Here is a 17,500-nt window from a genome sequence, read left to right as displayed (position 1 = left end):
TAAAAAACTTATACTATAATTCCTTTTCACCACATAATCAAATGATAAATAATAATAGTATATATGAAGAAAAAAAAACCAATCTTTTATTTGAACAACACAATTATATAGATGAGACTCCAACTTATGATATTATGGATGAAGAAAATTATAAAAATTATGAACACACTATGGATGAAGAAGTAATGAAAAATGAATATTACAATATTATAAAAGACAATAATCTCAAAAAAAAAAAAAAAAATATTCATCATTTAAATAATAAAGATATTATTAATAATAATACAAATCTTAAGCATGAATCGAATGAACAAATCCTTATCGATCTACCTAAAAATCATCTACTGAAAAAATTAACCACATCCATTGTCAAAAGTATTAATCCACAACTAATTTCTGAGTATACTGATGAGGATGTTATTTTGATAAAACATAAAAATCATATTAAAAAAAGGACAAATAAAGTATCCACTTTAAAGAAAAAAAATAAAAAAAAAAATGAAAAGGAAGAAATACATAAAAATGATGAAGATAATACAAATGGTGATGATAAAACAAATGGTGATGATAATACAAATGGTGATGATAATGAACAAATATATGAAGATCAAGAAATACATTATTATAATCAGTTTGATGATGAAATTATAAAAAAACATAATAAACATGATAAACATAATAAACAAAAGAAACAATATAAAGAGTTTGATGTTTATGAAACAAAAGGATATATCCCATTATCCAATGAACATAAACAAAATAAAAGTGTTTGTTGTGTTGATACTAATGTTAAGTATTATGGCCAAGAAAATAATTTACCATATGAAAAAAATATTATATATGAAAATAATTTAAATGATCATCAAGCACATTCTTATAATAACACGTTAAATCAATATACAACAAATTCAGATATATTAAATTATAATAATTATATAAATAATGAATATATCCAAGGAATTTATAATACAAATGAATATGACATAAAAAAACATTCTATTTATATACCTAACGAACAAGTTATGTTTATATCACCACAAGAAGAAAAATATCTATATATGAATGCATCTCCAAATAATATAGTTCCAGATAATGATGTGGTATATTATTATGGTCAACATGATAATCAACAAATGAATATTAATATAAATACTGAAGGTAAACATATAAATAATAATAATATTAATAGTAATAATATTAATAGTAATAACATTAATAGTAATCATATTAATAGTAGTAGTAGCGTTAATGATGGATGCTTTAATTTCAATATAAACAACTTGAACAATATTTTAAACCCATGTGCCAACACACAAAATAATAAACAAAAAACACAAAAAAGCTTCTTCTGTAAATCTAGTCAAAAAAATGTAATAAATAAAGAGAGTAATGTAAAGAATAACAAAACGGAAATATTAATATATAAAAATGACAGAACAAATAATTATCAAAATGATATTAATATTAATAATAATAATAATAATAATAATATAAATAAATTTAGTTTCTTTACACCTACCAGTAATAATGTATTTGTAAGAACACGCTCGTTAACACCTAATACATATCAAAAAAAAAAAAAAAAATCCTTCTTTACATGTTCTCCTCTCAAAGATATGAATTTGAACAGGCAAAAATCTTTACCCCCTCAATTATATACCACTCAAAATATTCCTGAACCAATTTACACTCATGATATTTCTTATAATTTACATAATCAAAATAATATAATACAAAATGACCCTTATAATAATATGCACAATATTACTACTACTTTGTCATACCCACTTGTCAGCTCAAATTATGTTCATTTGTATCCTTATCAAAATTCTAATATAAATGATCAAATAAAAAAAGTAGAACATTTCAATGTTTCCAAAAATTACATGAACGAGTCATCTACACAAACTCCCACCGAAATATCTAGCAAATCTTCAAAAGACAACTCCTTCTGGAATACTCAAATTCATTTATTAAATGAAAAAATAAAAAATATGCAAACTAAAATGGAAAATATAACAAAAGAGAAAAACGAAGTAAACGAATTGTGTAAAATGTATAAGGTAATAAAAAATAATATAAATGTGAATGTGTTTTATTATATCGTTGTTAGCTTTTTTTTTTTTTTTTTTTTTTTTTTTTTTACCTGAACAAAACAGCTATTTATTTTGGCTAGCTCACAAAAGGATAATTGAACATATATATATATATATATATTTATTTATTTATTTATTTATTTATTCATTTTTAGAACGAATGTGGACGATTGAGAGAACTACTTGTAAAGGAAAATTATAGCAAGTACAATATACTTCCTAGTTCTAGCATTGATTATGAAGAAGTGAATTTAAAATTAGAAGAAGAAAATGAGAAATTAAGAAAACAATTGGAAGCCTTAGGAAAGACCATTTTAGCTAGCGATGATATAAATAGTATAAAAAAGAATTTAGCTAAGCATATAGTACATTTAAATGAAGAGAATGAAAAATATAGAAATGAGATAAAATTATTAAAGAAGAACAAAGATATAAATAATCAAATATTATTTACATTAAACAAAACAGAGGTTTCATCTGATATGATAGATAGTATATTTATGCAAACAAAGAATGTAATTATAGAGGTAACAAATAAAAAAATATTAAAATATATATATATATATATATATATATGAGCATATGATATATATCTTATCCAACATGAAACCTTACAACAACCAAATAATGACATATACATAAATATATATATTTTATATTTTATATTATGTTTTTTTTTTTTGAAGGGACATGAAAATATTAACGTCTTTTATTTTAATATGAAAAACTTGGTCCAGCAATTTTTGGAAAAAATGAAATATATCATTATGGAAAACGAATACGTAAGAAAATAAATAAATAAATAAATATATATATATATATATATATATATATATATATATATAATATATATGTTTTATTTTTTTTAGACAAAAAAGGAGAAATTGAAATATGTTGTTGATTTGGAAGATATAATTAAGAAAAACTTTCAAGAGGTAACTTACAAAATATATATATATATATATATATATATATATATATATATTTATTTATTTATTTATTTACATATTATAAAACAATCTGTTTATATTCCTTTCTATTTATATAGATAAGTCAAACGGTGATAAAAATTAATAACCTACGAAAGAATATGAAAAGTATAAGAGCGCAGGTTTTTGATACAGATAGAGTAAACCCTGAATGGTTAGATTTTTTTATTATAGATGTTTTAAAAATAAATATTTCTTTTTATCAAATATATATATATATATATATATATTTATTTATTTATTTATTTTTTTAGTTTGTGTAAACCTTCAAGATCCATTCTAGAAAATGACATTAAACAATTAGAAGAGGTATTGCACAAACATTTTATTCTACTGAAAAATTTGAGAAAAAAAAACTTGTCGCTAAATTTGAATAATCTATATGTTCATTTTAATAATGTAAGTTGAAAATATTATAAATAAATAAATATATATATATATATATATATATATATATATATATGTACATATATTTGCATGTGTTATTATATATTTGTGTGCTCGTTCAGGAGGATGATAAGAATGCATACTCACACGAATCCTTTAATCTCTCTTCCGAAGAATTGCAAATTAATAAAACTTATGATAATCAAGACACAAATATAAATATACATCAAAAAAAAAATGTATCTTCTAAAAATTTATATGAATCTCAAAATAAAAAGAGTACAGCTGATGATACAAATACCAAAATTGAAAGAGTTGAAAAAGATGATATAGTTGAAAATGATAAAAAAGAAAAGGAATCATATGAAGAAAAAAACCATAAGATGAATATAACCGTTGAAGAGAATAATATTTTAGTAGCTGAAGATACAAAAGATGATAAAATATTTCACGAGAAATTACACGAAAAGGTAAACCCACCCCCAAAAAAAAAAATAATAAAACTTAAAATTAAAATAAAGAAAAGTAAAATATGACACTAATATAAAGAACTATGAATATAAATCTATATATTCCTTATTTATTTATTTATTTATTTATTTATTTTTTATAGATAAAAATAATTGAAGAGCAACTCAAATCTCTAAATGACGTAAGAAAATAAAAATATATAAATAAATAATTTAAATATATATATATATATATATATAATATTTTTATTTTTATTTTCCTTCCTTTTTATATCAGCATATATATTGCAGTATGAGTGAAAATGAAGAAGATGACGAAAAAACAAAAAACACTAAGAAAAATGTATATCAAAAAAATAAAAAAAATAAAGTATTCATATACATTTTTTTTTTTTTTTTTGTATTATTTGTATATTTATTTATATATGTGTTTTATTTTATTTTATTTATTATTTTTTTTTTTTTTTGTAGAATGACCTTATGGAATACAAAATAAAGAATAATTTAAAAGATAAAAACACCTCTCCTCATATAAGAAAAGAAATTTCAAGTACATATGAAACCAAAACAAAAAAAGAAAATGTAAATAATAAATTAATTAAGAAACAAGAAAGTGTCCATTCAAAGAATGCCTCTTCTTGTTCTTCTGAAATATCGTCTTCTTGTGAAGAAACGGATAATATGTCATCTAATAAAAAAGAGGACTGGAATAATGATGATGAAGTAATCATATATTATATATATTGTGGAACTCTAATAAATAAATGACAATATAATATATATATATATATATATTATATATGTATGTGTTTCATTTATAGGTTGAAAAGAGCAAGAATAAAATGATTGAACTACTAGCTGTAATTTTTAAAAAGGATAAAATCAACATTTATAACTTTTTTAACAATGATAAATAATCATATGATGTTGTGTTCAAACTTTTTTATCACTTAAATGATATATATATATATATATATATATATTTATTTATTTATTTATATTTTTTTATTTTTTTATTTTTTAGCTTTTAAAAGGAAAAGACAACGAAAACTTGGTTGAAAATACGAAAGAACACATAAATTTATTTGGGAAAGATGTAAGGAATTAAATAAATAAATAAATAAATATATATATATATATATATATTTATTTATATTTATTTTATTATTTTATTATTTTATTTTTTACAGCAATGGGAGAATAATTATAATTTGAAAAAAATTTATAATAATTTAAAGGCTATAAAAAACACCATTAAAAACACTGAGGATGACACAGAAAAAAATATTTTAGCACTTGTAAAAAGAAAAAAGAATAAATAAATAATTTACTATAATATACTTGAAAACAATTATATATGTGTATTCTTTTTATATTCCACATTTTATGTTTATTGTATATTTTTTTTTTTTTTTTTCTTTATTAGATTGAATCCCAAGCGAATGATATCAAAATATTTGGAAATGTAAAAATAAAATAAAATAAAATAAAATAAAGATATATGTATACATCTGTTTTTATATCAAAATAAAAAATTAATAAATACATACATACATATATATATAGATGATATATATATATATATTCTTTTTATTTTTTCTTCCCTTTTTATATTGTAGTGTATAGATGATTTAAAAAGTACGGTGGCACAATAAATCGATTTCCCTTTCAAAAGGATTAAGAATTTTAAATAAAATTCCAAACATTTATTTTGTGAAAGAAGAAATAAAATAAAAATTTTTATGTCTCTTTGTACTCAGACTAATAAATATTATATAATATATATTATTATATTGTTATTATTTGTTTTTATTTTTTTGTATATCTTCTATAAACCATATGGAATATTTAACAATTAAAAAAAAAAAATTAAAATAATTTTTCATATTTATAAAAAAAAAATATGATAATCTTACAATGAAGTTCATTCATTGATTCATTAATTTTTTTTTTTTTTTTTTTTTTTTTTTTAACTTTTGTTTTAATTACATTTTTTGTGCACCTATTTTATGTTATGTGTTTATGTATTTTGTGATTTTATTTTTATTTCCTACCTACCCATATTTTGATATAATAAATAATATGAATATATATTTTTATATATTTTAAAATATCTACGCATATATATAATAACATAAAAAAATACGTACGTTTTTTTTTAATATATTTAAAAAGAATAATAAAAAAAATGACACTATGAAAATATATGTCGAAAGACTGGTAGTATTAAAAAAAAAAAAATTAAATAAATAAATAATAAATTCATTTCTTTTTAAATATGGAACAAAAATATAAAGAATTATATTTTTTCTTTTATTTAATAAATATTTATAAATATAGCACAAAATAAAAGTTATATAAATATAAATATATATATATATATATATATATACATATAATACATGTATTACCCTTTTAAGTTAATATTTTATATGGTATAATTTTTTTTTTTATTTTTAAAGAATATAATAAATATTATCATTAAAAATAATAAATGTATAAATATATATTTTCTTTTTCGTTTTTTTAACTATATATTATAATATTGCACATTTGAATTCTTTACATTTTCTAATAATGACAAAATATAATTTAATTTTTAAAAAAAATTGGTTTGCAAAAAGTATTTTTGGAACTGTTGGATTTTTCGTTCTTTTAGACCAGCTAGCCAGATAGTATATATTTAAAAAAAAAAAAAAAAAAAAAAAAAAAAGATCGAAAATTACCTGAACGTGTTCATAATATTTTTCCTATTTTCAATATTTTAATATTTTGATATTTTAATTTTTGTTTGAATTTTTAGTCAATATAACATACCAGAATATAGGAATCCAAATTTAACCATGTGGTCTTGGTGGTTAGAAAAAGTTAACTTAAAAAGGTTAAATGGAAAAAATAAAAAGACATATGTATATTAATTTGTATAGCATATAAATATGTGTGTATATATAAATTTATAATATTTTACATTATATAATTAAGATATGTTATTTGTCATATATGCCTTTATATATATATATATATTATGAACATTGAACATAATTGAAATTTCATAATGTAGGCTAGGTGTTGATAAAGAGGATAATTAAGAAAAGGTAAACTGTTATAGAATTATAAGTATTTGAGAAGAAAACTAAAAGGATCATATATATATACATACATACATATATGTATGTATGTATATTTAATTATTTATTTTTTATTTTACATTATTTTTTTTTTTTTTGTTTATTTCATACCTATGTAATTATTTTTCTATTTTTGTTATAACTGTATCCTTTTTACAAATTATTATTACAATAAATGTTTGAAAATACAAGTATAAAAATGATGTTCCTTTTTAATTATATTCAAAAAGGGAAAATAAAATAAAATAAAATATATATATATATATATATATATATATATTTAAACAAACAAGTGAATCAACGAATAAATTAATAAAATATATACGTGTACAAATATTTATGTTTACATATATAACATTAAAAATTATTTTTTAATATTTATATATTATATCATATATGAATTAAGAATAAAAAAAAAAAAAAATAAAATAATAATAATAATAATAATAAATTAACCAAAATGTGTAGGTAAAAATTTCCGAGCCCTCATTATATTAGGATTATAGTCAACCGGTGAATCTCTTATTCGTAATACATAACTGGGCATTTGAAATTTGAATTTTTTAACATCATCTCTTGAAACATACTTTATTTTCATTTTTTCATAATATTTTTTGGTTGATAAATTTTTCTTACTAGCATTTCTTCCAGATTGCAATCTTTCCCATCCAAACTTTGTTAAACGAAAACGCAAAGCAACTTTAGAATGATTTTTATATTTTAATTTTTTTTTTCTTAATTGCGATACTCTATGTCTAAAACGAATAAGTGTCCAATTAATATTCGCTCTAGGATTATAAAATCTTTTAAAAAGATTATTGCATTTTAAAAATATCCAATGATTACTATTATTTTTATATTGACATATATTTATTTTACTGTTCGTATGGAACTGGTTAATAACCTTGTTCAATTTATAATTTATGTTATATATTGGAAAGGGTGTGCAATAATTTTTTATTAAATGAGTATATTTAAAACTTCCAAATATTTTTCTATTTTGAAAAAGTACCATGGTGATATCTCACTGTTAAATATATAAATATATATATATGTATGTATATATATATATATATATATATGTAGAAAAAAAAAAGTATTTTTGTGACTGTCCCAATTTAGGACAAAAGTAACAAAAATATAAAATTGAGACGTAAATATATTAATTAATATTATACTTATTTATTTTATATATTTTAAATATGTATATATATGTACAAATAGCTAATTATTTAATATTATGAATAATGTGTAAAAAATTATGAACAAGTCATAACTTTTTATGAAGTAAAAAAAAAATAAACATATATAAATAAATAAACATATATATATATATATATATATATATATATATATATATATATGTATGGTGAAATCTTGATACTATTTTATGTTTAAATGAAAGGTTTACTTATATGTACACACATATAACATTCATTTTTAGATTTGTCAATAAATGAAAAGAATTTAGAAATATATATATATATATATATATATTTATTTATTTATCTTTATACATATAACATATCTATTTAATATCAAAACCTTCACTCCTTAAACATTTATTATGATCATCGATAAATTTCTTACACTGATCTTCACCCAATTTAATAATACATTCATCTCTCAACTTTTTGGTTTCTAAACAAACACAACAAATTTTTTTTTTTTTAACTTCTCCTTTATTTGCTTCATTCGTGTTATTTATTGGTTTGTTCAAGCTCATACCCATTTTTTTAAATTTGTGTATGATATTACTATATCTTTTTAATTTTTTTTTTTTTTTTTTTTGCCTTTTTAATAAAATGTTTGTATATTAAGATATTTAAATATAAAATCTGTTAAAATTTTCATATTATAATTTTTTTTTTTTTATATTTTATTTCCTCCCACAAAAATAATATTCGACCTTTTTTTTGATAAAAATATATGATATTTTTTTTTTTTTTTTTTGAAATATATAAATTAAGGCACACTACACTGAGATGAATTGTATATATATAAATATAAATATAAATATAAATAAATAAATATATATATATATATATATATATATATATATATATATATATATATATGTATATACTGTATATATAATGTGTAGTATTTTTTGACATATTAATCCATGTCCTATAAAAATTGCTAAAATATATAAAAATATATTTTATATGTTTAAATATATATATATATTTTTTTTATTTTAATAAAAAGGTTTCAATAATATATGAATTGGTAAATCTATATATCTATATATATATATATATATATATTCAAAATTATAAATTTACATAAAAATTTATATGATATGATATGGAATCACAATTTTTAACATATATTATCATTATGGCTTTTTTTTTAATTTCTTTTTTTTTTGGTATATAATATAGAAAAATGTGTAAAATTCAATATATATATATATATATATATATATATATATATATAAGAGATAATAAACATATATGAATATAACTTATAATATTATTTGTAGATATAATATATATATTTAATATTGCGATGTGTACAATATTATATATATATATATATATATATATATATATATATATATTTATATCATATATGTGTTCGTTTAATTTTCTTTTTCAATCCTTGTCTAAAAAAAGAAAAGAAAAAAAAATATATATGTTCCATTTAATTCCTTTTTTTCACTGGTTTTATTTTATTTTATTATTTTTTTTTTTTTTTCCTTTCATTCATAATTCAATAAATTATCTTACGACATACATTTTGTATGTGTTTTTCATTTGGTATTTTCTAAAGATATATAGGATGCATAAATATAAATATATATATAATATATATAATATATTTATTTATATATTTTTATGCGTCCTCAACTGTAGACATTTTTAATCCGTTCAAAATTTTTTGCTGTTTCTTTTTTAAGAGCTATATTTATGTTTTTTTTTTTTTTAAAAAAGTTAAAATGAACTACAGTTCATTAAAAAAGAATCTTGTGATTAACTTCGAAAATTTGATGAATCCATATGATTTCAATGAAAAGAAAAAGAGGAAGGAGAAAAATATTTGTGAAATAAACACACAAAAAAGAAAAAAAAAAAATGTAGACGATTTGATAGAAGATGTTGTAAAGGAGGATATGTTGTATTATGATAAAAGAAAGAAAAGTCAGATGGAAAAAAAAGAATTAAATGTATTGTTAGAAATTGATGATATATTAAAAGAAAGTGTAAATGATAAGGAAAAGATTATAACAAATATGAAAGTAATGAATGATGAAAAAAAAAAAAGTGATGGAATAAAAAAAAAAAGTGATGAAAAAAAAAAAAGTGGTGAAAAGATAACACTTTATGGTAATAAAAATGTAGCTAGCCAAAACAAAGAAATTCATATAAAAGAGAAAAAAAAAATATATAATAATAGTAATAGTAATATTATTAAGAATGAAGAATGTGAAGAAAGTAATATGGATGAGAAAAAAAAAAATATGGATATCATAGAAGTCAGTTTTAGCATAATAAATAAATGGAGAAATCACAATGAATTGATTGAATTTGTGAAAAATAATTTGAAGAATAATGAATTTATATATGTCAAGAGGTAAATTATATATAATATATATAATATATATATAATATATATATATATATATTTTTTTTTTTATGTTTATTTTTTTTTTAGTTTTCCGAATTTTACTTACGAACTAGCGTCGTATGAAAATAAAAAGAAAGTAGACGTGCTGTCTATTTCTCTTAATGGTGTCATGATAAACGAAAAGAATGAAACTACATTTTATGAACTGAATGAATGGAAGTGTCATATGAATTTATTAAGGAGCGCTTTAGATTTAAATTTTATACGTAAATATAAATTATATAAATATTTTTTTTTTTTGAAAAATATGATTAAGTGTACAAAATTTAAAAATAAAAAATATTATATAAAAGAGAATTTATTATTTTTGAATGAAGCATTTTTTAAAGGATTTATAAAAATAGAAAAAGTATTAAAACATATAAACAAAACAAAGTTAATAGATATAAATATAAATAATATGACTATAGATCAATATATTGAATTACAAGATGAATATATGTTTAAATTTGATAGTTTTCTTAATAACAAAATTAAATATATAATTAACATTATTTATATTTATTGTATGACTGCCTTAAATAATTTTTTAATAAAAAATGACATTAACATAAATAAGAAACAAATCGAAAAAAAAGAAGAAATTATTAATATATCAAAAAATGATAATATCAATACTATTGATATGGCAAATGAACAAATTCTTGGTGATACAAAGATTCTATTATCTACTAAAAAAAAAAAAAAAGATCACAATGTATATGGAAAAAACATCATAAGTACAGATATAAAACAATTTGAAAAAGAAAAAGAAAAGGAAAAAAACAAATTTGATATTCATAATAAAATATATAAACAAAAAAAATATAATCAAAATAAAGATGATAAAGAAATAAACATATATTATAATAAGATAGCTCTTAGTAATTGTTATAGCATATATTTAAAAAAATTTATTCAAGTGTGTCAATATATGTGTGATAATGTCCTACGAAATATTATAATAAATACATATACATATTTTCTAGATTTATTAGATCCTTATTTTGAATCTAATCATGAACATAGAAAAGACATGAACCATCTTCACTATTCTAATCACAACGCTAATATTTTTGTGGATAAAGAAAAATATTATGGTAAGAAAAAAGAATACAATAAGGATGATAATCAAAATTATGAAAATATATGTTATCAAACAAATAATATGGATCTAACAAAAAATCAGCCACATGCAACTCTTCCTTATGTAAGCATAAAGAACAAGAGAAATATTGAAATGGAGAAGCAAAAACAAGGAAAAAAAAATTTTTTTTCATCTATTAAAACAAATAGGAAGGGTGATTATAATAGTGAAGAGAAAGTAAACAATTATACATCTAAATATGTTGTTAAGAGGAGTGATAAGAACATCTGCGTTACAGAGAAGGTGACCAATGGTATGATTAAAAAAAGGAATGAAAATAATGAAAATATTGAAAATATTGATAACATTGATAATAATAATAATGATGATAATAAAAAAAATAACAGTGATAATAATGAGGGGGGGAATGAAAATATGTCAAATAATAATGTGTGTCTTTTCAATATCACTATTAGCATTAAAAATAATCATTTACATATAAATCCAGAATATGAACTACTTATAAATACTATGACTAAATATATAAATAAAAGTATAGAGAATATATGTAAGAGAGAAGAGTTTATAACAAGTTATAAAATAAAAGAATTTTTTAGAAACGAAATTTTTATTGACAAGATTATATTTCATAAATATAATAATGAATATATAACTAAAAAAAATGATATAAATAATAATAATAATAATAATTATGGTGATAAAAATATGGATGGTTTTAAAGATAACCATGTTGATGGTTACAATACTTATAATAACAAATTTGAAGATTTTATTATTAATGATGAGACGATACATCATTTAGATATTGAATTAAAAGAAAAGATAGAACTTCTTTATGATTATATGGTAGATGTATGTCAAGAATTTTATATAATAATAGATACTTATAATAAGTATGATGAATTAAATATTGAAGAAATTGATATAATGGATGTTGAATTTATTTCTAATTTATTTTTATCATTAAAAGAATTAGAAAATAAAATAAAACGAATGAGTAAACAATTAAATATTCATATATTTAAAGTTGATAGTACAATATTAATTGAATATATATTAAAAAATATAAATAAAAAATGGACTCTCTTAATAAATTATTTACCTACATTAAATAATAAAACTATAGAGAATTTAACAAAAAAATTAGATACTTCTTTAAATATTATAAATAAAACACCTACAAATATAAATGAACTTGTATCATATATAGAATTTGTTAATACATTTCTTAATAATTTAGTATCTATAGAAGAAGAAATTGAATCTATATCTTCTTTATTCTTATTATTTAAAAAATATTATATAAGTATATGTGGGAATCAAACTACAAAAATATTTCATATGAATCAAAAAATGAACTTTATTAAAAGTATATTAAACACTGAAGTAAATTATGATATACAATATAGTTTTATATTTAAAGAACTCAATTCTCAAATTAATAATGTAGAAAAAAATATACAAAATTATTTAAATATAATGAATACTAATTTTATGGATCAAGAAATTAATTATGACTTGAGTGATATAGTAACACATTTGAATTGTGTATATCCTATTAATGACATAAATGAAGTTTTTTATAAAAATGTTGATGACCATACAAAGGAATATGTAAATAAAGATCAAGATAACCTTTATCATGCATCATATAAAGGTGGTAATAATATGGAAGAAAATAATAAGAAAGAAAATAATATGAAAGAAAATAATATGGAAGAAAATAATAAGAAAGAAAATAATATGAAAGAAAATAATATGAAAGATAATAATATGGAAGATAATAATAATGATCATAATTCCATTTATGATAATTCCATTTATGATAATCCCACTTGTGATAATCCCACTTGTGATAATCCCACTTGTGATAATCCCACTTGTTTGTTGAAAGATATGTTTTCAATTAATTTTAATAATAATACTATTGTGATACATGAAGAAGAGAAAAAGAGAAAAAAATTTTATACATTCCATGTACTAGAATTTCTGAGATTAAAAATACTAGAGATAAAAAAAGATGTAGATAAATATATTCATTATCAAAATGTTTTAAAAATAAAAAAAAATGAATTCGTGAATTTTTCTTTATTGTGTAATATGTATATTAATAATAGTCTTACCATTTATACTTTCTTTCAATATATAAATCTCAATGAGAAATATAGACACCAACAAATTTTTTATTTAAATATATCTCAATTATCTAATGATATAAATAATATCAATATCTTTTTTAAGAAAATAAATAAAAATTTTGTAAACAATGAAATATATGATAAGTGTAAAAAGTTCAATGTGACATATGAGCATGTAATAAAACTTCTGAAATATCTACAACCAATATATACAAATAAAAAATATTTCAGTAGAGCTATAGATCTGTTGAATGAAGCGTATGCTGGTGATAACCCTGTTGTAGATAATATAAATGATATGTATAGAATAAGGGGTTCAAAAGAAAAAGAAAATAAAGACACATATAAAAATAAAGACGCACACAAATATCATGATTCACATACAAATAATGATGCACACAAATATCATGATTCACATACAAATAATGATGAACACAAATATCATGACTCACATACAAATAATGATGCACACAAATATCATGATTCACATACAAATAATGATGCACACAAATATCATGACCCACATACAAATGATAACTATATATTATCATATGATATACGTGAAAAGCATAATTCCAATGAAAAGACAGATATCACATATGATAAGATCCAGTGTGACAAAGAAGATAATATAAATGACATTCAAAAAAAAGAAAAAAAAATTTTATCCTATAATTATGAATTGATAATACTAGAGAATTTATTTGGACTTCCATTTAATAGTTTTCTAAATTGTATTGAAAAGATCTGTTTTGAATTTGAGAAAGAAAAAAAGATTAACGATAGATTTGATCATATAAAAACTTGTTTAAAAAAATATAAATTAGATGTTTGTCTTATGAACAAAAAAGTATATTTTATAAATAATATAGATGAACTCATCACATATATTAAAAAAATTATAGATGAATTATTTTTTATACAGAATGATAAATATAGTAAACATATATATAAAGAAATATATAAATTATCAAAACAATTATTAAATTTTAAAAATATATTAGTTATTATTAAAAAAATTCAAACATATTATATAAATATATTACAAAAATATAAAAATAATGAAATAAAAAAATCTACAAACGATTCAGAATTCTTCTCTTCAATAATTAATACATATAAATATCATTGTGAAGAATTTTTTATATATCCACAAATAAATAAACATGTTGAAAAAAATTATGATATACATTATTTTTCTAACTTATTAAAACAAATACAACAACTTATTACTACTGTAAATTCATATATATTAAATAAAAGAAAAGAATTTTTTTCTTTTTTTTTATTAAATGATGAAAAATTTCTACATATATATTTAAATATAAAAGATATAAAATCATTAAATAAATATATACAACATATATTCCCTTGTATTAAAAAACTTATCTATCAAAATGAAATTATTTGTGGTCTTCTCAGCCACGATAATCAAAGAATAATATTCAAGGAAGAAATAAAATATAAGAAGTTGGAATTTTTATTAAATCAAATTAATATGCAAATTAAAAATTGGGTTCAAAAAAATATACAAACTTTTTTAAAAAATGAAATCATCCAAAAGGACATAAAACATAAAGATAATAATAATAATAATAATAATAAAAATGATGATGATGGTGATCATAATAATAATAATAATAATGACCATGATGGTAACAAAAATTGTGATGACTCTTTATTTTTCTGTCCTTTAAAAGAAGATACTTATTTAATATTTATTAATATTACAAATATGCAGCTATTATTCATTATATTAAATATATATTTTACATACATCATGGATATATTTATAAAAAATATTAAAAAAAATAAATACATAATTTATATCTTATCTCAAAATGTGATACATCTAGTACAAAAAATATATAATAAAAATTTATATTTGTCAAATGGGGATGATAATATGAGTGTAGACAATATATCGATGAATGAACCAAAAAAATTAACCCATACAAATATAAATATAAATATAAATAATATAAATAATATAAATAATATAAATAATACCAATAATAATAATAATAATAATGGTGATGATGATGATATTCATAATTCTTCTTTTTATTATAATAAACATTTAATATTCATTCTTTTATTTTTTATGAACATGAAACAAAAAATGTTATCCATCCTTAATGATAATTGCCCAAATATTTCATCAAGCCATTTTAATTATCTAGAATTAAGTAAACATTATTTTAAAAATAATGATTATATTATACAATTTTTTCATCATAATATAAAATATAAATATGAATTATTAAATAATTATAACTATACTCTAGATATTATATATCACGAAAAAAATTATTCTTTCTTATTATATAAATATTTATCAAACCATTTTATTACCTTATATTCAAATAATTCGTATTCAATTAATTATACAAAGAATTTTTCAATACTTTTAGGTTTTCATTATTTTCTAATTAATCATATTAATTTAAATAAAAATGATATCCTAAATTTTTTATCATGTTCTGTATCATCTAATATATCCTTATTTTTTTATCAAGTAGATAAATATAAACCACAGATTTTATCTTTATTAAATAAACAATTAAACATAATTAATTATCATCTACAAAATAAAAAAAAACAAATTATTATTAATAATCAAGAATTAAATCTAAATAAAAGAAATCTTATATATCTATCTATAAGTAAACAATATTCTCCACCTATTTCTCATTATTATTCAAAAAAATATAATAATAATATTCATTCAAACTTTAATTTCTCATATACCATATTTCAATCTTCGAAGCCATTCCCTTTGTCTATTTTTTATCTTCTATACTTTTCTTTCGGTTATAGAAACCCAGATCTTATATCTGTAGCAACGTACAAGACATATCTGTATCTAAAAAAACACGTAATGATATATAATGTATATGTATTTTTTTTTTTTTTTTTCTTAAATTACCTGAAAAATTCAAAAAAAAAAAAAAAAAAAAAAAAAAAAAAAAAAAAAAAAAAAAATATTTTAGCTACCTATGTAATAGTTTATATTATTCCATTAAATAAGTTGTACGTAAAAAGTGGGGAGGGAAAAAAAAAAAAAAAAAAAAAAAATTTAATCATTTGATATATGAGTGAATATATTTACAAATTTAGACTATATATTTAAATTAATATATATTTATGTATACATTTTATTATTTATCATATAATATTACCTGACCTGTTCATATATATATATATATATTTTAATATCCATAAAAATAATGAAATAGTATAATAGCTAGCTATTAATTATATTTGCTTCAATAATTTATATATAGAGTTCCTTCTGTTAGTATGAGTAGTGATAGAATAGGATAAAAATGAATAAATGGAAATATTTATTTGTATCTTTTAAATAAAACATTTTTACATCATAAAAAAGAATTAATATATATACACACACACACATATATATATATATGTGTGTATTTTTTTTTTTTTTTAGGGAGAACTTAAGAGTTATGTGAATCAAAGAAAAATCATTCATATCATAAAATTGAGCATACGAAAAAATAAAGAAGAAGAAGAAGAAGAATACAAAGTGTGCAAGGAAATTATAAAAT

At 18.6% G+C, this 17,500-nt stretch overlaps 5 protein-coding genes across 5 annotated transcripts in view; 3 read left to right on the top strand and 2 right to left on the bottom strand.

Annotated features, from left to right (window-relative positions):
- PADL01_1024400 (conserved Plasmodium protein, unknown function) overlaps positions 1 to 5,597 on the top strand; it is a gene marked incomplete at both ends in the record, with an annotated part of 5,805 nt that extends 208 nt beyond the window's left edge. The window contains 15 exons of the mRNA XM_028682313.1: positions 1 to 2,063; positions 2,252 to 2,623; positions 2,783 to 2,878; positions 2,966 to 3,031; positions 3,145 to 3,239; positions 3,340 to 3,484; positions 3,595 to 3,942; positions 4,086 to 4,124; positions 4,220 to 4,285; positions 4,414 to 4,665; positions 4,764 to 4,802; positions 4,967 to 5,038; positions 5,133 to 5,240; positions 5,369 to 5,407; positions 5,562 to 5,597. The exon at positions 1 to 2,063 is cut by the window's left edge and continues 208 nt beyond it. Of these exons, the coding sequence (XP_028538604.1) occupies positions 1 to 2,063; positions 2,252 to 2,623; positions 2,783 to 2,878; positions 2,966 to 3,031; positions 3,145 to 3,239; positions 3,340 to 3,484; positions 3,595 to 3,942; positions 4,086 to 4,124; positions 4,220 to 4,285; positions 4,414 to 4,665; positions 4,764 to 4,802; positions 4,967 to 5,038; positions 5,133 to 5,240; positions 5,369 to 5,407; positions 5,562 to 5,597 (3,836 nt within the window). The remainder of the gene's footprint in view (positions 2,064 to 2,251; positions 2,624 to 2,782; positions 2,879 to 2,965; positions 3,032 to 3,144; positions 3,240 to 3,339; positions 3,485 to 3,594; positions 3,943 to 4,085; positions 4,125 to 4,219; positions 4,286 to 4,413; positions 4,666 to 4,763; positions 4,803 to 4,966; positions 5,039 to 5,132; positions 5,241 to 5,368; positions 5,408 to 5,561) is intronic.
- A 922-nt stretch (positions 5,598 to 6,519) lies between these two features.
- PADL01_1024300 (conserved Plasmodium protein, unknown function) lies at positions 6,520 to 7,031 on the top strand (the record flags this gene model as incomplete). Its single annotated transcript, XM_028682312.1, has 3 exons — positions 6,520 to 6,617; positions 6,746 to 6,823; positions 7,004 to 7,031. The coding sequence occupies 3 exons, from the start codon at positions 6,520 to 6,522 to the stop codon at positions 7,029 to 7,031; spliced, it is 204 nt and encodes a 67-aa protein (XP_028538603.1).
- Positions 7,032 to 7,521: 490 nt separating this feature from the next.
- On the bottom strand, positions 7,522 to 8,085 carry PADL01_1024200 (conserved Plasmodium protein, unknown function; the record flags this gene model as incomplete). Its single annotated transcript, XM_028682311.1, has 1 exon — positions 7,522 to 8,085. The coding sequence occupies one exon, from the start codon at positions 8,083 to 8,085 to the stop codon at positions 7,522 to 7,524; it is 564 nt and encodes a 187-aa protein (XP_028538602.1).
- Positions 8,086 to 8,598: 513 nt separating this feature from the next.
- PADL01_1024100 (cytochrome c oxidase copper chaperone, putative) lies at positions 8,599 to 8,802 on the bottom strand (the record flags this gene model as incomplete). Its single annotated transcript, XM_028682310.1, has 1 exon — positions 8,599 to 8,802. The coding sequence occupies one exon, from the start codon at positions 8,800 to 8,802 to the stop codon at positions 8,599 to 8,601; it is 204 nt and encodes a 67-aa protein (XP_028538601.1).
- Positions 8,803 to 10,014: 1,212 nt separating this feature from the next.
- PADL01_1024000 (conserved Plasmodium protein, unknown function) overlaps positions 10,015 to 17,500 on the top strand; it is a gene marked incomplete at both ends in the record, with an annotated part of 19,310 nt that continues 11,824 nt past the window's right edge. The window contains 3 exons of the mRNA XM_028682309.1: positions 10,015 to 10,649; positions 10,731 to 16,806; positions 17,383 to 17,500. The exon at positions 17,383 to 17,500 is cut by the window's right edge and continues 2,588 nt beyond it. Coding sequence (XP_028538600.1) covers positions 10,015 to 10,649; positions 10,731 to 16,806; positions 17,383 to 17,500 — 6,829 coding nt within the window. The remainder of the gene's footprint in view (positions 10,650 to 10,730; positions 16,807 to 17,382) is intronic.

This window comes from Plasmodium sp. gorilla clade G2, assembly GCF_900097015.1.
Source record: "Plasmodium sp. gorilla clade G2 genome assembly, chromosome: 10".
Taxonomy (NCBI): Eukaryota; Apicomplexa; class Aconoidasida; order Haemosporida; family Plasmodiidae; genus Plasmodium; species Plasmodium adleri (nom. inval.).
The sequence above is the reverse complement of the archived record's forward strand: the minus strand, read 5'-3'. Positions and strand labels throughout refer to the sequence as shown.